Source organism: Podarcis liolepis (genome assembly GCF_965112155.1).
Source record: "Podarcis liolepis genome assembly, chromosome: 6".
In the NCBI taxonomy this organism is placed as follows: domain Eukaryota; kingdom Metazoa; phylum Chordata; class Lepidosauria; order Squamata; family Lacertidae; genus Podarcis; species Podarcis liolepis.
In genome coordinates, this window is record NC_139559.1 from 71,759,358 (window position 1) to 71,786,587 (window position 27,230).

The following is a 27,230-nucleotide window of genomic DNA, read 5'->3' on the forward strand; positions in this document are numbered from 1 at the left end:
ATTTCTATCCATTTCAGTTTGTTTTGATAATCCAAAGTTTTAGAAATAAAACTCTCAAATTCTGAAATAAGGGATGACTGGCAGTTCTGTGCTTAGTTGGAATTATATGCAATGCTTACTCAATGCAAATGCAGTTGCAATGGGATTTACTGTCCAGTGGTTTGTGTAGGATTTAACTTTGTGTCCACAGGTATGTGACATATGTTCATCTTCTCCAGACCACAATACTACCCTGAGGCTAGAATCTTATGCACACTTATGAGATAAGTCTCAGGTAAGTATAGATTTAAAAGAAACATGCAGGATGTACGTACCTGGGAGTAAACAGGTAAAGAATACAGTGAGACTTACTTCTGAGTAAACAGGCATACCTCACTCCATAAGGTCTACAATCCTATGAAGTTACTTTGAAGGAAGGTCAACCAAAATCCTTCCAAGCAAATATGCACACAATCAGGCTATAAACCTGTTTTAAGATTAGGTCCTATGAAGCTATCATTTCCAAATTTTCTTTATTAGTTCTTCTTAAATTGAGCAGGGGGAGGGGAGCAGAATCTGTTTCTGTAAACCTGCTTCTCTGGCAAGTTTAAGGAATACACTATTTTGCTTGTTTACAACCTCAGTGGAAGAAAGCAGTCAAGGTTTATGCCAAATTTTCACTTTTATTTATTTGTTAAATCAAATCATAGGACCTGAGCCAAAGGCTTCAAGTTACAAAAAAGGAAATTACGACTAAATATCAGGAATAACCTCGTGGTGGTAAGAGCTGTTTGACAGTGGAATGGACTCCTTCGAAAGATTGTGGACTCTCCTTCCTTGGAGGTTTTTAAGCAGATGACCACCTGTCACGGATGCTTTAGCTGAGATCCCTGATTGCAGCGGGTTGGACTAAAGGATCCTTGGGGTCCCTTCCAATTCTACAATTCTGTGATTCTAAGTAACATATCTAGCAGATCCTCCAGGATTGTTAATTGTAAAATAAAATGGTAAAATTTGAGGGGACGGAATTATATCCATTTTATGCGAGGTAGCGTGTGTCATTTGCATAGCTGGCAAAAAAAAAAAAATTGCTTGCCTTATTCACGCAAGAAGGGGAAATGGCAAACCCAGACTCTAGAGCAATCTGACTTCTCATCTCCATAGCCATTCCCCTCTACAATCAATAGAATTCACGAAAATATACTGTACAGATCTCATTTCTTATTCATTCCGATTGCAAGGCATTATTCGTTTTTGTGAATTGTGTGCATCTGTGCTTTTGTTTTGCACACACACACACTTAATCATGAGCAATACAACTGAATGAAAAGACTGCCTGTTCCCATGCCCAGCTCCCATGCCCATCTGTGCTGCCTTTCCTCTGCTACTATGCTATGCCCTTGGCTGGCCAAGCCATGTAAAGCAAGGACCCTGCCCACAAATCCACACTCTGTTCTGTGACCTCCTTTATACTTGTACAAATTATTAATGCGTTTATTGCACTGCTTTGGGTTCATTTTCTCATACAGTATTTTGTCTGGATTGCAGAAAGGCTGCTGTTTGACAAAAATAAACCCAAAGCAGTGCAATAAACGCATTAATAATTTGTACAAGTATAAAGGAGGTCACAGAACAGGGCTCTGGTGGATGTAGCCTGCACAAATTTTACTTCAGTGTGTTTAGAAAAGAAGAAAAGAAGATTGCTGGAAAAGGTTTCCACTGAATATTTTGGAAAACAGACTATAATTTTTGCAATGTCAAAACCAGTATGTTGGATCACATTATTAATATTAAATATCCAGCAGGTGGCAGCACAGTGCAATTTAGAAAGGGTAACCTGAAATGTGACATTCCAGGTCTAGTTATAAATGTATGACTGAGCATATATTTTTAGAAATGGCAGAAGAGGTTAGGTTGTGGGTCAATCTTTTTTCCAGTTCTTCAGGATGACTTCTGCTGCATCCAAGGTGCTGTCTTTCTGTCAACAATGAACACAATAAAAGTTAAAAATCGGAACTGAAATATTCTTCACGTGTGTAAGACATTTTACTGCCAGAAGATTGCAAATCCACAGAAGCCCACTTCTAACAACTCCATTAGGTACTTTTTGTGGCATGCATGCTCACATGAGTTTGGAGCAAATAGCTGGGTATGTCTACCCAGTGGCTAACATCTACAGTGTGCCCCATTCCCCCAGTAATAAACTCTAGCTATGGTTTGGTGAGGTTGAGATGCACTGAGACACCTAGTCCCCCACTCTTATGACAATACAGCATTTGGCACCCAGCCAATCTAGTTGTCAATCTGTGGAGCAGAAGAAAATTTTGTTTTAATTATCATCACATCCCTGAAAAAAATAAAGGGAAGCCAGCATATCATGGCTCACAGGGTGAAGTAGAGGCTTCCTAGTTAAAAACTCAGCTCATTCACAAACTGCTACCCACACTGGCCTAGGTTTCAGGACTATTAGGAATCCTGGGCTGTGACAATTTAGAAAAAGCACTATGTAGATCAGGAGTGGGCAACTTGTGTCTCTTGGCCTAATTTCATGTGGGTGGCAGGAGGAAGAAAATGGGGAGGGAAGAGGATGACGGGAGTAAATGAAATTAATTTTAATGATACCCAAATTGGTTTCCAGATTACTCCTTGATGAAGAAGAGGTTGTCCACCTTGATGTAAAATATGATCATACCCTAATAAATTATTATTAGGAGCAATATCAAAAAGTTATTTAAACTGCTTAAAAGTGAAAGGAGAAGATCTAAGTTTTGGTACTAATAGAAACAAACAGCCCTGCTAAGACTTAAACAATTAAGCTTTATTTAAGCACATGCTACAGAACTTACTTTGATGAAGCAAAACCGTATGTACTTTTCAAACTGTTCTTTGGTCTCAGGGCCGCAGAAGGAGGTGAGAGGAATAGCTGACAGTTTCTTAAAAAAGCACAAAGCACAATTGCATGCTCAGCAAGTACATTAAAACAGGTTAAATCTTAGCTCTTAGAAGCTCTAGTAACTGTATTTTTGTGAGAGTTTAAAGGCTGCGGCCCAAGAGCTTAATTAAGGTCACGTCACACATTAACAAAATTCGCATGTGCAAAATACAGCACTGTACTATCATGGATGAAAATTTCGCACGTGGGAATTTTTATGTGCATGGTCTGGGAAGCAGAATTAAGCTACAAACAGATTGCCGCAATATTTCCTTCACTGCTTCAAGTGCTTTCCATGTAGGAATTCTGCAATGTTGCATTCTGGAAGCACCCTGGGCTAGCAGTTTGCCCTCATCTTCCTAGCAAAGGAGCTGATCTTTAAGTAGTGGTTGTGTCTAGGCCACAGACTAGCCTAGCAGAGGCAAATCCCACAGAGCAGATGTCAGTAAAGGGCTTATATCTCTGCTGAAGCAGGGAAGAGATCTGCAAGCCTAGCAATGGGTATGCAGCCTTCCAATGAGCACACAATCCCCTAAATCAGGGCTACCTGTTTTACAGTCTCACTTAGATGTTAGAATTAAAGACACAGTTATTTGAGCAAAGAGTAGGAGGGAGAAATAAAACCAATCCTTACCTTAGATTTTATCATCCATTTAACAAATTTATAATCGTAAGGTTTATCTTTTTCCATGTCAGACAGATCTACATCTTTAAAACAAAAAGAAGAGGTGAAAAACACCTTAAGAGCTGCAATTTTTCAAAAGAAAGGCATTACCCAGTATGGGCACTTCAGCGGAGATTTTTTTACAGAACAGTAGATGGAAAGGCCCCTTCATGGATCACTGCCTTGCCGTGGCAAAGGGGCTTGAATAACTCAGAGAAGCTATGAGCTATGCCGTGCAGGGCCACCCAAGATGGACAGGTCATAGTGGAGAGTTTTGACCAAACGTGATCCACCTGGAGCAGGAACCAGCAAGCCACTCCAGTATCCCTGCCAAGAAAACTCCATGGACAAAGACAACAGGCATAACCAGCATGAGTTTGACCAAACTGCGGGAGGCAGTGGAAGACAGGAGTGCCTGGCGTGCTCTGGTCCATGGGGTCACGAAGAGTCAGACATGACTAAACAACAACAACAAGATGGAAAGGATCTGGAGCCCAGGGTAAGATCTAAAGTGCAAGATCTGCTATTTCACTTCTTTTCCCCCAGGACTGCTCCCCAGAGTACCAGGAATTTGCTCTTAAGCTGCATTCTAAGGGGAGAGCTAGACATTACGCGATAACAAGGGTCTGCTGCCAATGGGAACACAACCATTTTCTCTGTAATGAAAAATTCACATCATGAAGTCGTTAGCCTGTGTATTTTTCCACCCTGTTCCATATCACTGACTGCTTGTGGTGGTGGGGTTCTTACAGAGTGAGAAAGGGCAACACAACAGCAAGCTGTAATTGCTGCCTAGTTCTGCTGTAAGTGCAGTAGGACACCTACCATGTTTGTGAAAATATTTGTTACTCAGAAGAGAAAACACACACACTGTAGCCCTCCCTTTGCTCATAGTATATTTCTCCCAGCTTCAGTACTGGGTCATCACCCCCATTCCAGCCATGGAATAAAATCTTCACTTACTTAATGTAGACACGTCAACAATCATAAAGTATCCTCCCTCTGGAACAACAGGTTTCAGCCCAACTCCCAGGAGCATGCGAGCCATTCGGTTTCGTTTGTCTTCCAGCTCTCTAGGCAAAGAATAGAAGTAGCACTCTGGGTCATCCATGCGCTTCAAGTCTATCAAAAAGGCTTGTGCCACAGCTTCCTGGAAATTCAAATTAGGAAAGGGGGGGGGACCACACATTTAAGCACATTATCAACAAGCAGCAGGCACAAAACAGACCTTGTGAAGATTCACTTTTAATAAGAAATGCTGTATTCAAAGAAATGCTCAGATCTCTAGAATCTAATTATCAGTTTTTCCATAATAAAACAGATCATTCTAGTAAAATTCTAGTAAAACAGAAAGTCAGTGAAAAGTAAAAATAAGATTGTCAATTGGGTTTAGCAGTCAAGGAGCGGGGAGAAGGCAGATGGAAATGCTTCTAAAATTGCTGGATACAAATCTATCACTAAAATAGATATATTTCCTTTCAAGTATAAGATTTTAAAAAGTCAAATACCTTCATTTTCAGTGATTAATTCAGTAATGTGTATCTGATTTTTTTAATGTTTAATGCTTCAATAATGACATAAATTATAAAGAATTTATCATTCCTTTTCCTAAATGGCTCAGGGCTGCAATACCTCAAGGACTGCCTCTCCCCATATAAACTGACAAGACTCTGCGATCGTCATCTGAGGTCTTTCTGAGGACTTTTTTCATGTGCCTCCTCTATGAGAGGTCCGGAGGATGGCAACACAAGAACGGGCCTTTTCTAAGTGGCTCCCTGCTTGTGGAATGCTCTCCCTGGAGAGATTCATCTGGTGCCTTCATTATACATCTCTAGGCGCCAGGCGAAAACGTTCCTCTTCAACCAGGCCTTTGGCTGAATAACAGTCTAGGTCCTTTTAAATGTGTTGAGGGGTATTGTGGAGGGGGGGTTGTACTTCTTCTTCTTCTTCTTCTTCTTATTATTATTATTATTATTATTATTATTATTATTATTATTATGTACTTTGTGGTTTTATTCTTGTTTTTATGCTGTGGACCACCCTGAGATCTTCGGATGAAGGGCAGTATACAAATGTAATTTAATAATAATAATAATAATAATAATAATAATAATAATAATAATAAAACCACAAACAAGAATGAAGTCTACAGATCTTCCTTTCTTACCACATAGTATAGAAAACCCCAAACATTTAGGAAGCATACACCTTGATCTGAAAACAATCTAGCCAAAGGATGCACAGAGACAAACATTTGCCAAACAATAACTTTCCACAGGGTCCAGGTAACCACTGTATAAGGCAGTTGTCTGTATCATCCTGCGAAGAAGTAATGAGAATTTCACTACACATCATATACATGGCAGTATGTATTATGTACAATGGTAATCACTCATCCCAACTCCCATCACTTGTGTCTGTTGTTTTCCTGCTAATAACGGAATGTCCAAATTATTGACATTCAAATGCTAATCTACATTGGATCTACATGCTCAAGTTTTAATTTCATCTGCAATTCCCACAAATAGATTCCTTATTAGTCAATTTCTTATTACGTTTAGTGGCTCAAACCTCCTACACTGTATCACACTCTTTACAATACCTTTTGCATTGCTTGGTACTTACCTGTAATGGAGTTGGGCATGTGTAGAGTGTATTTTGTTGAACCACCTGCAAATGCTTTATCAGATGTTGGGGACCAACAGACCAGCCAAGCTTCAACAAAAAGAAATAAATTGTAACAAATATCTGGCTGTTTACTTAACATTTATAAAAGTTGAGAAACATGGAAATAATCACATTTTAAACTGGTGGACTACTGACAAACTTAAAGGGGGTGGACCCCATGTCTTCCAGTTTATAAAAGATTTCTTGCCTGGCTTAGATAATTACTCCCCAGGGGCAGCGAGGTGTGTCCCTATTTAAAAGGTGATCTGCAATTAAAATAAATCCCTGTCAAGAAAAATGAAAGTTATGTTCTCCAAAAACGTTACAAAAATTAAGCATAGGTGCATTTATTTATCTGTGCATGAGCCTGTTTGTGTATACATATTGTATTTATAGTTTTCACAAAATAAAAATTACCAAAAGACGCACAATATTGAAGTTACAGCATGCACTTGCCTAACTCTGCTTCCAAGAAAGCTACATAGCCATGCCTAAGGTATGTTTGCATACACACATGGGACTTTACATGATTCTGTTTTTGGATGAAACCCCACGTGTATTTTCCTGTGTTGGGGAAGCCCCCAATATTTTATGATACCTTTTCAGTCAGGCAGTGGGTATAAGAAGCCCAAAAGAGCTTAGTGCACCTGCAGAAGTCTCCTTGTAGTTTGTCGGATCCTGGCCTGATTTTCTCATGCGAAGCGTGCCCCCAGCAACCACCACCTTCTGCATCTAACATTGGAACTGGCACAGCAAGCACAAGGTCTTCAAAAAATGTGCAAACTGGAAAGGCTTACTGTTTACAATGTACATACTGATCGCCTGTTCAAAATGTAAACAGTAGGATTTCTAAGTTCTGAGTGGAATATCCTGTATGGACGGCATCTTGAATTTCTATTATGTCAGGGGTTAGTTTTTAATACAGATTCTGCACATGTTTCGTATAGTTTGTACACACTTGCAAATAATCTCCATGGTATATCAACCTAGCAGTACTTCAACATATATGATTCTTCATTTGCATTATGTCTTATTCTGTTCGCTTACCTTCCAGCCAGTTACACTGTATGTTTTCCCAGCACTTCCTACAGTTACTGTTCTTTCCCACATTCCAGGCAAAGTAGCTGTGAAAAAAGAAAGAAAAGGATCAAGCGTTAATTACATACGAACTGAGCTAACAAGCTTTACCTCTCTAACAATAAATAAGTATGTTTTAATGCATCCTACAAAGGAACATATATGGATAAGTATGAAGCTGGCTTCATTATGTTCAAACTAAATGGGTATGTACTGAAAGCCCATTGTTCCTTTACTCACACCCTCATTCAGGCATCTTGTGGCACATAAGGGTATGTCCACACCAGAGAGAGGTCTCAGTCATTTTATCAGGTCATTCAGATGAGCTCTTTGTTGTTGGTATTGAACTGAAAGAGTAAAATGGTCCCTAAATTCCATATAACAGTATAGCACACAAAATACACACACATCCAAAATATTTTTTTAAAAAACCCCGTAAGAGTATTTTCCTGCAACCCATGTTAGGGTGGAGGTATAAGTTATAGGTGACGCAGCATTAACTCATGCTGTGGCATCATCAGGTTGTCCAGCCCTCACTTGACATCACTGGGTACCAATGGAGGAAAACGACAAGTAATGCTATGTGCTGCAGTGATGCTATGTGCTGCAGACAAGGAGAAGGGAACACATTCTGTAATGCGTAGTTCTGTGATGAATTCCAGCCATCACCATGGGCTGCAATTACATTTAGCAAATCTAAAACAAGAGATTATCAATTTGTGGAGCAAACAGCTAGCCAACTCATTTTCAGAAGACTGCTGGGGAGTCACACAATCCATCAGGTGACTTTTAGAATAAATATTTTGTGAACAAAGGACAAGCACCTTCATTGTATTAAGCTACAGAAGAACAGAATGTATTTTTGTATCTGAGCAAGCACCAAGAACTATTAGTAAGGCTACATACATGCATATTACGCAAATAAGCACTATGCCTGTTGAGGCGCCAGAAGAATCTTTGCTTACAATATGCAATCTTTAAATCTGCCAGTGGAACTCTAATCATTAGTCACATGAAGCTCCTGTAGCTCCTGTTTTGCCCAAGCTAGATAAGAGAAATGACGAAGTGTTCTATACCAGAGGAAACTGCCTAGATGACAGCACAAATACTATGCTGATTTTATGATCTATCACTGGCAACCTCTATTAGATAAATATTAGAGAGCCACCACCAGATGCTGTAAATTGATGCAATATTCATTTCACATTTTTCACGAACGATGTGTCATTTCAGCTGATGGAATACGTGAAGCTTAATACAAGAACATCTCTGCCTCTGGGGGGAGGATTTGTGTTCTCCTCTTTGCACAATCTTTATGTGCATGTTATACAAGCTAGAGAAAATAAGGTTTCTGGGGAGAAAAGAGTTCTGCTTAGTTTATAAAGTAACTGTCACTTGCATATAGGTTTAATGGTTTGTAGGTTTCAACAGTAGATTGGAAAACTGTTTTGGGGATCTGCTTAAAAGTGAGCAAATGAAAAGGCACTGGTGGCCAATAGGAACTATTTTTATACATATGAAAGAAGGACCAACTTGAATGAAATGTACACATACGTTTCCCATTGACTACCATACAATTCAGTACCTATCTTAATGTGTTTATTGCCAGTGTATACCAGCCATTCATATACTTCATCACTGATGCACAGGGTGTCATATTTAATACAGAGATCAGCAATTATCTGGAGCTCTTCTTTCGTATAGACCTAAAATAGAAAGGGAAAGAAAACAATGTATTAATCAATATCGTCAGAGCCAACATTTTATAACATTTAGCAGGCAGATTTAAAAACAGGAATCTCACCTTTCCTATAGGATTGTGAGGGTTATTCAATATAATAGCTTTCGTCTTGCAATTAAATTTACTTGCAAGTTCAGCAGGATCCAAGACCCAGTCCGCACTAGAGGCAGTCTCTCCGGCTGCAGGTCTCTGTGTTATAGGGGGAAAGATGTTTTATTAGGCTGAAATAAACTTTCTTTAAACGTTCCACTAGTGATCTTATCCTAAGAATCATTCAACTATACAAAATACATGAGTAAACTGCATAGAAATCTCAAATTCTGATCACTAACAAAAAAAAGGTCATTCATATCATTTGGGACTTTCCAGTGACGATTCCTCTGACCCACTAGATCTAGCCATCAAAACTGATTAAAAGATTAAGTGTTCCATATAGCAGCAATGCATTTCTAAGAATCCAAAACTACTACTATAAAAAACCAGGGGGGACCAGAATTACCATCTACCACTGTGGTCTTAAGTACCACTTTAAATACTGTTACAGACAAAAGCACTTAAGGATGCTTGAAGCTGAATAAATTAATTAGCTAGCCTGCTCACACCCCTCAGTTTTTTGAAAGTTAATGTGGCTTTCACATTTAAAGAAAGGCCACCGAGCAATCTAAAGTTAAATTATTGACACCCATCTCCTATTTGGGCTTCTATCATTTACTTCTAGACTTTTGGGAGGCATTGCTTTCTTGTTGTTATTAATCTGTTTACTGGATCCATTCTGTTTCTCACTGAGCACACAAAGCAGAGTAACATAGGAAAGAAATAACCATTATGAAAAACTGCAAGGTGCAACACTTCTCTTCATTCCCCTATCTAAATAAACTCTGATTATAATAATATTCTAAACACACTCACATATCTCAAGGGTATAAAAACAGGCTTGGCTCCTGCCATCTTCACCATTGGCTCATAACAGTCAAAGAAGGGTTCTATTATTATCACCTAAAGTAAACATATAGGAAAGTTATGTGAGTAAGAAATGATATTATACCTTTCTTCAAAGACAAAACCCACTTTTGATCTGATACAATGCTAATTCTATATATTTAGGAAAGCACATTGCATTAAAAGTACTTGTCAACAAACACGGGGTAGTATTTTAGATTAAAAGCTAAAACTCTTAAGTATATTTGTAAATGCCACAGCTACTTCATATATATCTGTATATCTGTAAGTAGCCACTGCTACTTCACAGTGGCTGCTTTTGTGTGCTGGGGATAATAGGAAATAAGTGAAGATTTATAATAATGGCAGCAGAACTGAAGGGATGAGGGAGAGACATAAAGCAAAAGTGAAAAGACAAAATATCAGAAGGTAGCTAGCTATCGCTTCATTGCCAGTTTTACCCCTAATGAGGCAGGCTATTTGATTTAAAACCCACCCTACCCTAAGTGCTTATAAGGTAAAGGTAAAGGTACCCCTGCCCGTACGGGCCAGTCGTGTCCGACTCTGGGGTTGCGCGCCCATCTCGCTTAAGAGGCCGGGGGCCAGCGCTGTCCGGAGACACTTCCAGGTCACGTGGCCAGCGTGACGAAGCTGCTCTGGTGAGCCTGCACCAGCGCAGCACACGGAAACGCCGTTTACCTTCCCGCTATAAAGCGGTACCTATTTATCTACTTGCACTTAAGGGTGCTTTTGAACTGCTAGGTGGGCAGGAGCTGGGACCGAACGATGGGAGCTCACCCCGCCGCGGGGATTCGAACCGTCGACCATGCGATCGGCAAGTCCTAGGCGCTGAGGTTTTACCCACAGCGCCACCTGCGTCCCTAGTGCTTATAGATCCCCATTATTGACAAACTTATACAACTCAAGAAAAAAAGAACAGGGTTTGAAGTTGGGAAATATTTCAAGTTTTGAAGGGTTCAGGACCAATGTTCTAGGCATCTGAAAGGACAAGCACCTAGGATTTTTTTTCAGCTGTACCGGGGAGTAGCCAAGCTAATTTACAACAGGTTGATAATTAAGTGGTAGATTGATGGACAATTCATCTCAGACATAGAGTTGCTTAAAGAACAACACTAGTCCCTTTATCCTGCCTTCAACAGTAACCTAATGCACAATAGTTAAGCAGCTGAGGCTTTTTCTATAACTTTATCCCAATGCGAAGAAATCCTTCATCTGCTAAATTAAGGTGCATCAACATACTCTTAAAGGCATAGGAATCTGGCAGGTAAAAAAAGCCCTGCTTCAAAGTTGATTTCTTATTCAACCAAAACTAACGAAAGTCAGCTCTCTACCCTTCAATAAACCATCAAGCTGCCAAGGAAAAGGATTTCTGAGTAGGCTTGATCACTTACTAATGGAATGCTACCCATGTTCTAAGGGTGGCTGTGTGTGTGAACACATATTTTTTCATAGAAGAGAGTTATTTTTATTCTGGGATGCATCACAAAACTTACTTCATCTTCTACTTCAATTAGTCCCTGCACTGCACTGAACAGAGATCCATATCCCCCTATTGTCACCAGGATATCAGTGTATGGATCAATCTTTCTTCCACAAACTTTTTCATACACTTGGGACAAGACTTTCACCAACGAAGGATGTCCCTATGAATGCAAAAGAAAATACATAGACTCTTATGCCAGTTAATAACAAACAACCGACAAATAATACAGTATTGTCTGTTAGCCAAATCTAGCATGGCTGATGCACAAAACAGAGTTACCCAATTAGACATACCATTCTAAAGATTTAAACAATTAGAAACTGTCATCACATCTAGGAGAGAACCTACTAAACTGAGCTGAACAAGAAAAACAATATAAGGCACAGTTCACATGGAATCTCTTCTGCACAGCCAGCCTTCCACTGAATAGGAGTCTTTGTGCAAGATCACAAGCTGGGAATTGTGTGTACTATCAGTGAGGATCTATGACCGTGACCCTTTGAAGAAAAAATAATGTAGAACAAAAATGTTCGTAACACAAATAAATTTCTAGAAACAGTTATACTGCCATTCATGGGTCACTGAAAAAGGAGTAACTACCCTCTGATGAATGCTCATATTGCACCATGGTGAAGAACAAGAAAGGAATTGGCTGTATTTGCATATAAACCATGGTTTAATGTTACAAGGATGAACCAAAGCAAGCCTCAGGCTCCTGTCCTTCTCCTCCCCCCCCCCCGCCCCCTTCTCCGTGCAGCTGCAAGAAGAAGATTGGAAGCTTTAAGTTAATTGCAGTTTAGCATTATGTCCAGGCAAACGGCTTCATTTTAACTACAGTCTATTGAAACAAGCCCAGTTCACAACCCATGATTTGAAGCTGGCTTGTTTCAACGAATGATTAACCACAGTGTGTGTGGGTTGAACATCACAAGAAGCTGCGGTGAATCAAAAACAGAAGTTGAATCTTTTGAACTATTCCTTGAGGCTCATCTTCATAATGCCAAACCATGGTTAAGCATTATGTGCAAGAAAGCCAAAGTGTAGTGCCCTGTATGCTGAAACGTACTATATAGATTAATAATAGCGTTACACTGAGAAGTTTGATTCAATTACATAGTCAGTTCTCCTGGCCCTACGTATAGTCCTCTTTGGACCATATTTACATTGGCCACTGTTTGAAGATTTATGGTTACCGTGTTTTTATTCAGCCCAAGAATCCAAAATGAAGAAGGCGCATGTGGAAACCATGAGAAAATGTTTAGATATGCAACTGATTTAAAGCAACCTCTCAGAGAGCGTGAAGATGTACTCACAAAACCCCGGGTGTATTGGTTCAGCATATCCACAGAGGATGCTTTGGCTAATGCTTCTTTAACATAGTTAGGAGGAGATATATCTGGAAGTCCTTGTCCCAAATTAACGATTGAGGGATCTGCAGCAACTTTTGTAAATTCCACCCTAAGAAAGGAAGAAATTATTACAAAGGTATTTAATACACTTACAAGGAAGAATATTTCGGATCCATGGTAAATCAAAAACACAGTATAGAACACATGGGTCTGTGGGAAACCACTCAGAGAGCATTCAATCAGATATTAGTTAATCAGAGATCTTGGAGGCCTCATTGCCATCAGTCTAGTTTTAAGTCAGGCTTTCAGGCTAGAACTAGGTGCCATAAGCATTACACGGCTTCTGTGCCTCATCCTCCACTTCCAGTAACATCTATTAAGCCAAAACACGTGATGTGACATAACCATTTCTGAAGCACCAAAGGGCAATTCAAAAATCATCTTGGTTGAGGACCAACTAGAACACTGAGTTATGGAAGACCAATGTCCCCCCCCCCCCATGCTGTTGAGAGTACATTTGACCCTCCCCGCAGTTGACAGAGGATTATTATTTCATTTTTCTTTATAAATGTAGCAAATTAGAACCAAAATAGCCTTATAAACAAAGCCAGAATCACCTTATCTCAGCCTGTTAGCTAAAATTGACCCTGTCCCCATTATTTAAATATCCTAGCAGGGTTGTTCTGTAGACTCACAGGCTGCACAACCAGTAATTATCACTGTGATTCATCCAAGATCTTTTAACCATAAAAGGAACAAAGAGATTAATTTGTAGGGAAGAGGTGAATAGAGGGGAGGAGCAGACAAAAGCCTGGAGCCCACTCCCAGTGGCTTCACTGACCAAGAGGTTTCTCTCCCGGCCCCCCACCCTGGCCCTGCACCTGGTCAGCTGACAATGTAGGTGAAAAGCATACAAATGAACTACAAGGCGTACAGACATTTTCATTATTCATTCATTCATTCATTTTCATTAATAATTACTTACCACACATTGCTATCCAGCCCTTCAATTCGTTTTGCATTTTTGTGCTTGAAGGTCATGGTCTACATACAAGAATCAAAGACGGATAATTCTTGTTAGAACTACAAAGTACTGTATTGTTGGGCACTATGGTAATCCATGACATTTCTCCTTGTAGTTCATTCTAAAGCTGATGAAACTGACAGGCGCTGCAAACACAGTTCAATGTAACAATTAACCAATATTCTCTTACAATACATGTTTGACAAAATGCCGATCTATGCAAGGATACTAAATAGAATGGTTAAGATTAAATATAAGTTCTGTTCAAACCCAGTATAAGAAGGACAGAGTATATCATAGATGTATGTCAGAGCACAATCTTTTAGCACTTACTTGAGAACAAAGGGGTAGAGGAAATGTGGTTTATATATCTTGTTGTTTTTCAAAGACGGTGAAATCAAAGTAACGGACAGAGCAGAATTGCAAAGGCTAGGCTATGTGCATAAGACAGATTAATAAAAACCTGTGTGTAGGTAACAGGATCTGTCTTCACAAGATTATTGTGCCTGGCTCTATGTTCTCTCCATCATATGAGGAAAGAATCTGCTAGGTACAGAATACACCCCACTGGTTGTGCCACTCTGTCCGTCCTGAACAAACAATAGCTGGAAAACTGTTTTTCCACTTTCCCAAAGAAAAAATAACCCCCTTCCTTTGTCTTCCTAGAATTTTTGTGGATCTATTAAAAACTAGGTTTTTTAAGCACTATTTTAAAAGCTAAGGTTGTCCAACACAAAACTCAAGGACCAGCAACATATTTAAAGGGTGTAACAGACAATATCATAGTATTAAAGGTTTTTTTTAAAAAAAATCATTGAGAGAAATTCCACAAAGTAACATCAAAGCTGTTCAACAAATGGAACATATATGTAAAGAATATGTATGTTCAACACACACCAAATGACATAACCGCAGTCCAGATAAAAGGAAGCACTATTTGGGTGACCTTCATTCTATCGTGCTGGCTATACAGTATATGTATACTCCAGAACACTATTTTTCAATCCAAATCTTGAACTGCTTCATGAATGTCTGAAAGGCAAGGATTTTTTTTTAACATCCAAGCCAACCTAGTGACTCCACATTCCGGACCTCTACATATAATTTGATGAAATGTAATAAATAAAAAAGATAGATGATGTAGCTTAAGCTGTTACAGGTGGTAAGGGAAACAAAAGGAAGAAAAAAGCTGCCTTTACCAAGGTTCTTTTTAAACATATCTCTCAGAGTTAAATTAACCAAGAGTCTTGCAGCACCTTAGAGAATGACACATCTATATAGTCATACTGGTCTACTACTAAAATTATCGTTATTTTAACTTATGGTCAATACTAACAGTGTTCCAATTGATACCTTCTGCAATAAGAATAGAAGTAAGCAGAAGAAAATACTGTCTTGCACAAACTTGCTCACTGCAAAAGGTGAATTGGTTTACAAGTGTCTGGCAACACTTGCAAAACAAAGCAAAACAAAGACATTAAACAAAACCAGGTCCCCAAATTTAGGATCGTGGACATGAGTGAATCATAAATAATATAACAATATGCACATACAATCACATAAGCTATGAAGATACGGAATACATACAGGAGAGGATGAAACCCTGAAGTATCTCAAAGGGTAAGTAATCTTCAGTAGTGATGTTCTAGTGCCAAGGTAGCTGAAGCATTGCTGAGCAAAGAACATGCCTGCATAACAATAAGTTTATAAGTGCATGAAACAACTACACACAAACAATAGTGCCAAATACCAGACCATAATTGTATAACTATTCTTCAGTGTAACTTAAATCCCTATGTGGCATGTCTGTTGATATAGGTAAAGGGCCGTCGGACAGTTAAGACCAGTCAAACTTGACTATGGGGTGCAGTGCTCATCTCACTTTCAGGCTGAGGGAGCCAGCGTTTGTCCAAAGACAGCTTTCCAGGTCATGTGGCCAGCATGACTAAACCGCTTCTGGTGCAACAGGACACCGTAAAGAGTGCCAGAGCGCACAGAAATGCCGTTTACCTTCCCACCGCAGCACTACTTGCACTGGTGTGCTTTCGAGCTGCTAGGTTGGCAGAAGCTGGAACAGAGCAACGGGAGCTCACTCTGTCGCGCTGACTTGAACCACCAACCTTCTGATTGGAAAGCCCAAGAGGCTCAGTGGTTTAGACCACAGCACCACCTACTCCCTTTCTGTTGATATAAGCCTTACATGTGCTTATATTAAGGATAGATAGGAGGAGCACAGGACTTGAAAGTCATCACACATGTCATATACTCATCCATCTAGGTAAGCTTTCACTCCTATTTTAGGCTTAGTAACTACCTGATCCTTGCAACTGGGTCAGTCAGTACTCTAAGTATAAATCACTATGTTTCTAAGATTACAGAAACCAGTCAGTATGCATGTTCATTCAGAACAAGCTTAATCCCTAGCCAGGATCAGCAAGGCAGAGCAGCAGATCCACATCTGAAGCCATCCTGCTTGCACCAGACTGGGTGGATGTTGAGAAGTGTCATTTTTTTTGCTGGTACAGCCGACAGCCCAAGAATCAAGTCTCTTGGGGGGACCTGGGGGACTTTGGATCCAGGTAATACAAAGCCACTGGCGTCCCACAAGGTCTTCTACAGCCTACTGCCAGTGGGAGAACTATGATCTTCTGAAAGTTGTGGGTCTACAGCAAGGGTTGCCAATCTGTGAGCGCCATTCAGTCTGTGGATTTGTGGCGGAAGACAGGAGATGGCACATCCATCACATATTGATTAATTGTATTTTTCTTGCTTCTTTTAATTCTGATACTGTACTTCATACTATATGAAACAAAATAAATATACAACTTAAAATTATTCAGCATCTAGCGCAACACATTACAATTGCTGTAACAGGCAGGAAAAAAATTAAGATGTCTGCCAAGACCCTCAGCAATTTTCAAGCGTTACATGGGTAAAAAAAGGGGGGAGACCACTGGTCTAAAGCTCCCTCATCCCCAACTACTGGCTATACTGACTGACGCTTTAGAATCAAAATATATTTTAAACTACTTCTTTGAGAGACTATATGCATTATGCAATACAGCCAGCTGTAAAATTCATCACCCCGGAAACTGAGGGATGTTACATTATGAGACTGTTACCCAAAATAAAAACACTTAGTACCATTAGGATCCAATAATCTACGTCACTTTCATATGACCTATCTACCGAGTATTCATCCTGACTTGCTGAGCAGTTATACGATGCCCACTGTTTACTGAACATTCATTCCAATTTGTTTGCAAGAGAGGCTATACAACATCTCATCAAGCCATTGTTATCCTACACCTTCAAGTACATTTCTCCACACCTTTTCCTTACTACAAGCCGTCCGATTTCTTTAGGAAGATTTTTTTTGTCACACATGAGCACCAAACCCACTTCCCTTGCATAACCTGAAACTGCCAATATGCAAACTGAATCTCAGCACAAAATAGAGAGACCCTAGAGGCAGGCCATGTTCCCTCAATTTCTTAAACCCTTCCTTGGGAGCTTAAGTTTACCCCTCCAGTGCTGGGTTACCAAATAGGCAGAGTATAGGGCTTATATGTCTGGAATTTCCACTGGAGTCAAAAGCAGTGTCCGGGCGGAATATCCAGGAAAATCCAAAAGTATGACAACCGATGTCGCTACAATTCCCAGCAACCTTAAATTACATTTCCCAGGATTCAGGGGGAGTGGGTTGGCAGGTGTAACCACGGCCTATGGGCCTTTTAGGGGCCCTGCAACAACAGATCAAAATGTGTCTATTTGATCTTAAAATAAAATTACAATGAAGTATTGCAATATAATTTGTTGGGCGGGGGGTGGGAGCCGAGATTTCGACTGCCTAGGGGTTTAATCCAGCACTGTACCTCTTGCTAAGCTACAATTCCCAGCACCCTTAAACTACAGTTCCCAGCATTCTGGAAGAGAGTGGGTCAGCATGTGCATTCGGCAAGCACTCCTGCCTAAAAATTAAACGCCCGCTTCTGAGATTATTTATTAAATAAATCGCATTATTTGCTTAATTCAAACTCCCAAGTCTGAGGGTTTTTTGGCGGGGGGAGGAAGAATTCACCCGCCCAAACGAAGCCTTGCCAATACTCCTTTCCTCCACCTCCAAAGAGAAAAATATTAAAATTATTATCCTTACTACTGCTCCCACCACGCGGGCTTCCCCTGCCCTTTGGCCCCCCTCAAGGTTATGGGGCTTCTCCTTCCTCGCCCGCCTCCGGGTCTCTCGCCTCCTCCCTCCTGAAGGTGCAGGTATCCTCTTATTTCCAGGAGGCTCCCCCGAGGCCATTTTGTCCCCTTTCCTCCCCTCATATTTAATGTGTGAAGGGACGAGAAGCCTCGTTAGCGGCGGCCGACCCGAAGCCGGCGGTGCGAAAAGTTCAGGAAAAGGACGGCGGCGGGTCGGAGCGCGGCCTCCTCCTCCTATCTCCCCTCAGCCGCCTGGCGGCGGGTCGGGGGGGGGGAGGAAAGCGGCAACTCGCTTACCTCGCTTGTCCCGGATATATGGCGTGTGGGGGGTTTTTTAGGAGAAAGGCGGAGAAGACGAAGGAGCAGGGGAGGAGGGGCTAACTAGGCCGCGGCGAGAGCAGGAGCCGCTCGGTTGTTTCCTGGCGCCGTGGGGCGGCTCGGCTCGGCTGCGGCCTCGGGGAAAGCAGGGGGGGGGTCTCGCCGCCGTTCTGCATTTTCTCTCCCGCAGGCAGTTTGCAACCTTCGCTAATCTCTGTGCATGCAGCAGGCACTAGGTAAAGGAGCAAAGAATGGCTAGGGAATAATAAATAATATAACATATTATTATTATTAATCAAGCTTCTTCTTGAAACAGGCCAAGCTCCCACCATGGGTATGAAGGAAAACCTTTTGTCTCCGCTCAAGCATTTCTGCCTTAGCATTGCGGCTCCAGCATTTTGCATATGTCCGAAATCTTGTTTTTCACAGCATTTTATTGTTCATAAGATGTGATTTTGTCTCCTTCTATGCCATTTGCATCATTAGGTTAGGGCAGGGGGGAAGGATGCCCACCTGTCATCATCCTCTGTCTGGCAGATTTGGAATGAAATGTCTCAGCCACGGTTGTTTTAAGGTACTTTCGACCCCCCTCCCCCCAAGTGCTTGGAAAAAATCTGTCAAAACCTTTCTATAATTTCTACTTTTCGTTAAGTATTTTTATTTATTTACTTGATTTGGGGGGCAAACTACGCCCATGACCAATGGCTGTTTTGCGTCTATTTTTCCTTCTTTCTTTTTTGCTAAATGAAGCTCTCACTGTACCCCACACACCCACACTCACAATGTCAGAGTGCAGCATGTGCCCCCCCTTGAAAAAAATATTGTTCATACAAAACTGCCATGCCAGGGAGAAAGGATCAGTCTGATCCAGAGCTTTCCAAACTTTTCATGTTGGTAACACACTTTTTAGACGTGCATCATTTCGCAACACAGTAATTCGGTTTTATTAGCAAACTGGAGGTTAAACTAACCCCTTTCCAGCCCCTGGAGGAGCGTGGGGAGCGTTTGCATGACACAACTACACACTGCAGCCGACACAATGTGTTGCGACACACAACTTGGAAAGCTCTGGTTTAGTCCATTGGTTCCCAACTGGTGGTCCGCATACCCCAGGGAGTCTGTGGCATCATTAACTAAAATAGAGTTATCAAAATTTTCAAAATTAGGGGGTCCATGGATTGGCTTTTGAAAAACGGGGGATCTGCAGAACCACTGGCCTAGTCTTTTCCTGGCATGGTGTTCATGTGGGAAGTTTTACCTGTGGAGAAACACTAAAAAATATGCAATATGGTACTGGCAGGTTGAAGTAGCACAGTCCATGGAAAAGTTTGCCAAGTCTTCTGACTGTATAATGAGCTGGCCTTTAGTCCCTACCCACAACACTTTCCCAAGGAGTGCAGGAGATGGAGCTGGGCCTGCTAACTAGTATTTGAACAAGGCTAAAATCCTGTGTACACTTTCTTGGGAGTGAGGCTAACTGGACTCTGCCTTCTGAGTGAAACAGCAATGCACAGAAGTGCATGCAGAAGATCATGGAGCCACACATTTTATTGCCTCTTCCAAAGCTTGTTTATCTTGATTAAACAAAGGGAGGCATGCACCGTGTTAAGTGCGAATAGGGCTCTGGGGCAATTCTTAGGTAGAAAATGACCTTGCTTGAGGACAGTTGCGAGCATAAGCCTTTCCTGTAAAATTACAAATAAAAGCTATGTTCCTTTTGCACTCTAATTTGTTTTCTGTACCGTACATAGATCTTTTCACCTTGTAAAGTGAAAAATCAAAACGATGCCTCCACCACCTGCTCAGGACTAGAGCTCTTCTCCCCACAACCCAATTGTCCTACAGAGATGGAAAGAGAGAAATGGCACTTCCTTGTGAAGCTGCTGCTCGAGTCAACTTTGCTTCATAGGCTGTGTGCACGCACCTTACCAACTCAAAACTCAGCTAAGTCATTATTTTTCTCAGTTTCAACCTAGTTTTGGGGAAAATAGATCAAAACAAAGTATTTCATAACCAACAACAGGATAGATGTGGATTGTGGCTTACTTTGTGTATACATCATTTCCCAAACCAGTGGTGGAAGCGCATTGGAGGCAAAAGTACACCCTGCGACAATTACATTAAAGCTTAAGCGTGTGCAAAATGTTACTATTCACAACAGCCTGGGACAGCTAACGTAACACCTGTAATGCACAATACTCCCATTAGAAACCCGGTGCAACCATCATAAGCCATTACAATCCTGAGCTTGATGACAGCCCATCAGTTGGGCTCATTCATAGGTAGCCTCATACATTGATCGAATAAAAGTATTTTGCACACTTTGAGAAAGTTATTTGGTCTTCAAATCACCTCAACAAATGGGCCAGTAGAGGGCAGCGTGCCATAAAGCTCTGTGAATACCGGTATATAGGCTTTAGGAGGAAATCTCAATTTTTAAAACATTTTATTCTTGCTGATGTATGTTCATTGTAACTAAAAACCCTTCTCAGAATTTTGATGGAAGTCTGCTGTTTCTGGAATTCCTTGTCACTTAGGGAAGTGGGTAGCGTGCACCACTATGATGCTTGTAAGACAAACAAGATTCTGCAGCTAAGTGCAACAACTAATCATGCATTTCTGAGCATCCACACTTGAGTGATAAACTGAAACCAATATTTTCTACAGTAGCAGATGTACTCTTCCTGATCTGAAAGATAGTATCCTTTCATAATGACGTTTCTCTTTTTATCCCAGCATTGTGAAGCATGGCTGGTGATCCAGATTTACACGAGAAGGGGAACTACTTACTTCCTCTTTATTGCTAGTATTAAATACAGTTTTGCAGCTCTATTCCTGTTTCCTTGGAACTAAATCCGACATGAGATAAATATGGCTTACCAAATGAAGTGTGCTGGCTTTGATATTTTCAAAGCAAGAGTAGCAATGTTCTGTAAAATAAACCGGCACTCTGATTTTAAATGTCAGTGCAGTAATCACACAATAGGTGAAACGTGATCATATTGAACCAAGCCTATTTAAAATAAGCCACCTGAAAAGCTGAAGTTCTTTAACCATCTTCAAAGGCTGCCTAATACAGCAGAGAGCATTATGATAGTCAACAAATGCAAGCAAACCTCACTGCAGCCAACCACAGACAATAAATCTTTAATAAAAATTATTGAAACAAAAACTGGCAGTCGCCATGTCTGCTGTGTCTCAGCAGGGATACTTAGCATATCAGGCCCGGCTAATAAAAGGCCTTCCAGACAGCAGCTACCCCCTGGAAATCCAGAAGTAATGTTGAGTCCAGCAGTACTCTCAAGCTGCAAACCTGATCTTTACAGGAAAGTGTAACCCTGCCCTTACATAACTTTCCCCCATTCAATTGGTCCTTTGATTCCCCCACTATCATTAGCTCTGACTTATTGGGTTGACCTTAAGGTTATTCACCCTCATCCACAACTAAATGCAAGTACTTATTTAAGGACATAGCTGCTTTCAACCTGGATTCGGTGGAAAGGCATCATGCAGGTAGCTACATGCTTTGCTCAGGGGCAAACAAGGATGGGCAATGTTGCCCCTGGAACATGTACTGGCAATTCTGTGTGGCCAAAAATTCCCTTTTATACCACATCCCTCAAAGTATTAGCAGAAAGCAAGTTCAAGCGCATCACAGCTGAGAGCTCTTTAATCTTTTTATTGGAAAAAAACCAAATGCACTCAGTTTAATGAAAGGGGAAAACAAAGATTTATATGGCACAACTGGGAGCTCTTGAATTTAGGGGAAGAACAGTGGGGGGATGAAACGTGGAGAGAAGGGGGAATCTTATAAAAGGCAAATGGGAACTCCATAGAGGAAATTCGGGTGCAACAGCACAGTTATAGAAAAGCTTGGATGTTTATATTTGAAGGAACAAGGAGCATATTTCTACTTGCTTTACAAAACAATCATAATCCCTGAGCCACACTGCTGAAAGGGGATAGGATGAGGCAAAGGTATCCTTCTGCCAGCAGAGAAGTTCCTTTGGTGGTTATGGAATTATTTATTGCTTCCTCTGTGCTTGCCAAGTGGAAGCTCTCACTATGCCTTCCAAAAGCAGAGCAGAACACATGCTACTACTGATTGGGGTTTCCATCGTCAGTAGCCAATCGTAAGGCTACAAAACAAGGCATTAGGGGTAGAGTAGGGCTGGATCCAAGACTGGGTTGTTTCTCAGAGAAGGACCTGATAGGACAGGAAAAAAATGATGCAAAACCATAACCCCACAATTTTCCACTGTGGCAAGTGGCAAAGCTGCAGATGTGAGCAAAAAGCTCTAGGTGTGGTTTTTGTTTTGTGATATCCTATAGTCCAGTTAAGGCTTGTGTTTTAAAGAGAGTTGTAGTTAGGAATCTCGGCAGACTGTAAACTATCAGTGAGCCCATTAATCCACATATTTTTTGGCGGAGAGAGAGGTACTGCTTTCAGACTGAACACTTTATGCAAGAGCAAAGCAGGCTATCAGTTGCTATAGTTGCCAGGCAAGACTTAAACATACCTGCATCTTCTCCAGTCAAGGAAGAGCTTCATAACAGTGCTAATTGAAAAGATTCCAACTGAGATATAGTCAATTCATGCTGAGGAAAGGCTGTAGTTTGTATGCCTACCTTTCGTGCAACTCTGCCTAGCCACCTGTTTTCTTTTGCAGTGGGAGAAACAGGAACTGGAGGCAGAAGAAAGCATCCTGCTGGGTCAGCTGCAGAAATGGGAGCTTAGCCGCCCTCTCCCAACTGACTTGTCTGTCCATTTTTGATCTTAAAGAGTAAAGCAGGAAAATCAGTATGGGAGCAGGCAGGCAGTCCTTCCATTGGGCTTTGGTCCAAATTATTTAGGGTTTTAAATGTTGAAACCAACACTTTTAGGTTCAGTCTGGAAATGCACTAGTGACCAGTGACAATGGTGTTTATGTGATCTGACCTCCTGGCAGCCACCATCCAGCAGAGTCTACAGCACCTCCATCTTACCTGGATTTAATGTCAGTTTGTTTGCCCACACCCACCCTAAAAACTGCTACTAAGTGCCACTTTCTAAAGCCTCCCCTCCCTTGGAATTTTTAGATGGAACAGACGCTGCAGCCCAAGCATCCCATGTGTTTCAGGCACGTGTTAAAAAGCACGGCACCCCATGCAGTTTCTGAGCTACTTTTATGGCAAATCGGCGTAAACAGCACTGCCGACAACGGCTACCATACTTTCCCGGACGTTTACCCCATTTCCCACCCAGGTTATAACCCACACACACACACACACCCCGCGCGCGTCCGGGAAATTCCGGGCGCGTGGCAACCCCGGCGCGGGGTGCTCTGAGGCGCATCTCCCACATGCGCTCACGTCTCCCTGAGGGGGAAACGAGGCGGGCCGAAGAGCGTCTGTCGCGCGCGTGTGCGCGCGATAACTGCTCGAAGGCTCCTTTTGTCTCAGCCTCCCCCCCCCCAAGCCGCCACCTCCCATTGTTCCACACCCCCACCCTCGTCTCCTCCTCTATCCCCTCCCTCCATCTCCCTCTCTCTCTCCCCCCCCCTTCTGCGCTGCCCTCCTCGCGCAGCAGTCAGCGGTTCCGCCAGCCGCGCCGCCATTGGCGGACGCTCCCCATGACGCGACAAAAGAGCGGGGGGCGGAGCCTCGAGCCGGAGAAGCGCCGGTTGAAGCCGGTGCGCGAGCCGCCTCTCTCTCTCTCTCCTCCTCGCTTTAAAAAACATCAACCTCTTCTCTGCTTTCTCTTTCTTCGGAGGTGCTGTGGAGGAAGAAGAGAAGGAGAAGGAGGACGACGACGACGACGACCGGGCGCCCAGCCTGGCTGGTTGGCGGAGGAGGAGCAGGAGGCGGCGGCGAAGCGAGCTTCAGGTGAGTGAGGCTGAGAGGGCGCGAGAGAGAACCTGTCAAAGCTTACCTGACCGGGCGGCGGGGGGGGGGGGGGAGTGTGGCAGTTGGAACCTGCGGCGGTTGGAACCGGCGACGGGCAGTTGGGACCTACGTTCCCCTCAGGTGGGACGTTGGCGGAGGGCGCTCCTCACCTTCTCCGTCCACCTCCTGAGGGGCTTGAGGATTTGGTGGGCTGCTTACTCCAGCTCAGGTGATCGGTTTATTCTCTTTCTGTGTTCCCCCCCCCCATCCCATCTTCTCTAAGCTGCTGCTCACTAGAAACTCAGAGGAAACGAGTGCCTCTGGGCATGTGCTGAGCCACGGGGGCCAACTTGAATAAAATACTGGGGTGGGAGGGAGGACAGCTAATCGATCACATGACGTGGTCACACATTTGAATGGGAATTCCCCTTTTAAAAATGCCCCCCCCCAATAGCTGTCAACTTTTCCCTTTTCCTGCGAGGAATCCTATTCGGAATAAGGGAATTTCCCTTAAAAAAAGGGAAACATTGACAGCTATGCCCCCCCTCAAATACACACACACACACGGGGGGGGGGGGGAGCAAAGAGACCCTTAAGAGTTTGCTCCTACCTGCTGAGCAGCTGTCCTTCACCGCCACAGGGGAGAGGGTGGCTGGGTTAGCCAGTCGCACCCGAGGCCCACCAAGTCTTGTGATAAAGACTGAAACACTTACTGAAAAGTTAAACTTTTTTTAAAAAAAAATGTGTGGGGTATTGGTTTGTATTGTTCTTGTTTTAATAATAATATTAATAATAATATATTATTTATACCCTGCCCATCTGGCTGGGTTTCACCAGCCACTCTGGGTGGCTTCCAACAAAACACTAAAATACAATAACCTATTAAACATTAAAAGCTTCCCTAAACAGGGCTGCCTTTAGATGTCTTCTAAAAGTTTGGTAGTTATTTTTCTCTTTGACATCTGGTGGGAGGGCGTTCCACAGGGCGGGCGCTACTACCGAGAAGGCCCTTTGCCTGGTTCCCTGTAACTTGGCTTCTCGCAGCGAGGAAAGAACCAGAAGGCCCTTGGCGCTGGACCTCAGTGTCCGGACAGAAAGATGGAGGTGGAGACACTCCTTCACGTATACTGGACCGAGGCCGTTTAGGGCTTTAAAGGTCAGCACCAACACTTTGAACTGTGCTCGGAAACGTACTGGGAGCCAGTGTATCAAGACAGGTGTTATATGGTCTCGGCGGCCCCTCCCAGTCACCAGTCTAGCTGCCGCATTCTGGATTAGTTGTAGTTTCTGGGTCACCTTTAAAGGTAGCCCCACATAGAGCGCATTACAATAGTCCAAGCAAGAGATAACCAGAGCATGCACCACTCTGGCGAGACAGTCTGCGGGCAGGTATTTTGTGTGTTTTTATCCTATATTTTTACACTGTGAGCTGTCCTGAGATCTTCAGAAGAAGGGCGGTATACAGATTTAATAAATAAAATAAATAACGGTGGGAGGTTTTACTGGGGCTGCTTTATAAAAGTGCATCTGAGATTTCATTTCACATTATATATATATAGTATGTGGAAGTTTAGGCAAGTTTGTTAGTGTTTAAGGTGCCACAAACACTTTGTTGTTCCAGCTTCGCTGCTTAAGTGGCCACAAACACTTTCCACTTGCTGGAGCCATAAGGAGGGATTTCTAGGAGAAAAGGGTTGATGTGTATCTGCTATCTTTATAGGCATGAGGCTGGTGGTCTTACAGTAAAGACAGACGTGTGGGAAGTGTGGTTTTCTGTGCCTGAAAACAAATACCTTTGAACATAGGAAAGTGTGTGTTGAAACCACTTACACAACGCTTTAGAATGTCTTCACTTTTACAGATCAAGCTCTATTGCCCATTGTGGCAAACTTCCATTTTCTTTAAGCACTGTACACTGGCATATTTCAAATGGGCTTATAACAAATAGTAGTTTGTCTGGTGCATGCAGTGTCTTTTGTTTTTGTAGCTGTGAAATTTGTGCTCGTACTGTATTGTGATGGCCGTTGGCTATAAACAATAAAAAAATTTGAATTGAGTTAAAATAGTAGTTCGTCTTATACTTTACCAGCTAGTTTACTGTGACCCAGCCAGGACTCTGCAATCTCCAGTGAAGTTCTTTTCAAGAAAAAGTCTCTGTTGCTCTTGGGCAAGGTTTGGTTACCTGTATGGGTTGATGGTCAAAGGCATCATTAAGCTGCTTTTCCTCTACAATCTTTGAACTTTCCTGGAGTTAGTTGGAAAGAGAGTTTACCATGTGTTCCCTGCTTTTAAAATATGCCTTTAGGCGGTATCTGTGACTTGGTGTTGAATAGCTGCACACGCGTGCCGATACATAACCGGCTCTTGAAATCTTTGGGTTGGAGCAGGCCAATTGGTGGTGTTCTCAGACACTGCTTCTCAGTGGGCACAGTATGGGCACTGGCATGTCCTGCACCACACTATCTGGTTTCAAGGTATTAAGCAACACTTATGCTTCCTGCTGTGTTGGAAGTATCAGGAACAGAAAGTACAGACAAGAGTTAGTTGCTGTCTCTCCAAGTAGAAGGCACGCCAGCCAGGTTATTTAAACATTATTTTCAAAAGTTGAAATGTAATCCCAGAAAGAAACCTTTTTGTAAATTCTGAATCTATCATTTGGGTACAGTTTAGGACTCACAAAATAATGAAATTTCACTTATGTATTTGTATCCAATGACTCCATAATCTTTGATTACCGGTACTTGTTTTTCTGTCATGAATCCAGATTGCATGTGAATAAAACTGCTAAATGAGGCACCCATGAACTGCAAAAGAATCTGAATCCAGGGCCAAAACTAAGTTTGGTGACCGGATATTCAAAATGAACTGACCCTTGATTTAATGTGTAGAATAAAATGTCTCTTGTTAGCTAAAGAAGTGAGGCTGATAGAGCTGGGCAGCTAGGGCTTTCTTCCAAAGAAGCATG

The 27,230-nt window shown here is 42.1% G+C and overlaps 2 protein-coding genes and 1 long non-coding RNA gene across 8 annotated transcripts in view; 2 read left to right on the forward strand and 1 right to left on the reverse strand.

Moving 5' to 3' along the window:
- Window positions 1-642: 642 nt before the first annotated feature.
- On the reverse strand, window positions 643-18,512 carry KYAT3 (kynurenine aminotransferase 3). Of its 4 annotated transcripts, none has more exons than XM_083511180.1 (14): window positions 18,380-18,512; window positions 15,464-15,564; window positions 13,838-13,896; window positions 12,817-12,961; window positions 11,514-11,663; window positions 9,970-10,056; window positions 9,124-9,249; window positions 8,905-9,025; window positions 7,290-7,366; window positions 6,201-6,290; window positions 4,539-4,725; window positions 3,546-3,619; window positions 2,826-2,912; window positions 643-1,957 (listed from the first exon to the last, which is right to left on the reverse strand). In XM_083511180.1, exons 2-14 carry the CDS (start codon window positions 15,560-15,562, stop codon window positions 1,901-1,903), a joined length of 1,359 nt encoding a protein of 452 aa, XP_083367306.1. In that variant the 5' UTR covers window positions 15,563-15,564; window positions 18,380-18,512; the 3' UTR covers window positions 643-1,900. The 4 variants fall into 4 exon arrangements, with proteins under 4 accessions (XP_083367306.1, XP_083367308.1, XP_083367307.1 ...); XM_083511182.1 differs by having other exon boundaries at window positions 13,838-14,022; window positions 18,380-18,420; XM_083511181.1 differs by lacking the exon at window positions 18,380-18,512 and adding an exon at window positions 18,033-18,161.
- Window positions 2,833-5,515, forward strand: LOC310710379. Its single transcript, XR_014528008.1, has 3 exons — window positions 2,833-2,949; window positions 3,608-4,074; window positions 5,197-5,515. It is a non-coding gene; the product is annotated as an uncharacterized lncRNA (long non-coding RNA).
- Window positions 18,513-18,880: 368 nt separating the features above from the next.
- LRRC8B (leucine rich repeat containing 8 VRAC subunit B) overlaps window positions 18,881-27,230 on the forward strand; it is a 29,311-nt gene continuing 20,961 nt past the window's right edge. For 2 of the 3 annotated variants that reach the window (XM_083511065.1, XM_083511063.1), the window contains exons 1-2: window positions 18,881-18,974; window positions 20,152-24,265. The gene's annotated coding sequence lies outside the window, so the exon portion shown is untranslated. Of the gene's footprint in view, window positions 18,975-20,151; window positions 24,266-24,349; window positions 24,495-27,230 lie in introns of those variants that run through there. The other variant, XM_083511064.1, reaches the window with a different exon arrangement.

Excerpts from the sequence above, each read along its gene's own strand:
- KYAT3 (XM_083511180.1), bottom strand. The coding sequence starts at position 15,562 with ATGTTCTTTGCTCAGCAATGCTTCAGCTACCTTGGCACTAGAACATCA. Across the intron at positions 11,664-12,816 it reads ACCAATACACCCGGGGTTTT|GGACATCCTTCGTTGGTGAA; the intron begins GTGAGTACATCT and ends TTGCATTCATAG. Across the intron at positions 2,913-3,545 it reads AATGGATGATAAAATCTAAG|AAACTGTCAGCTATTCCTCT; the intron begins GTAAGGATTGGT and ends TGCTTTTTTAAG.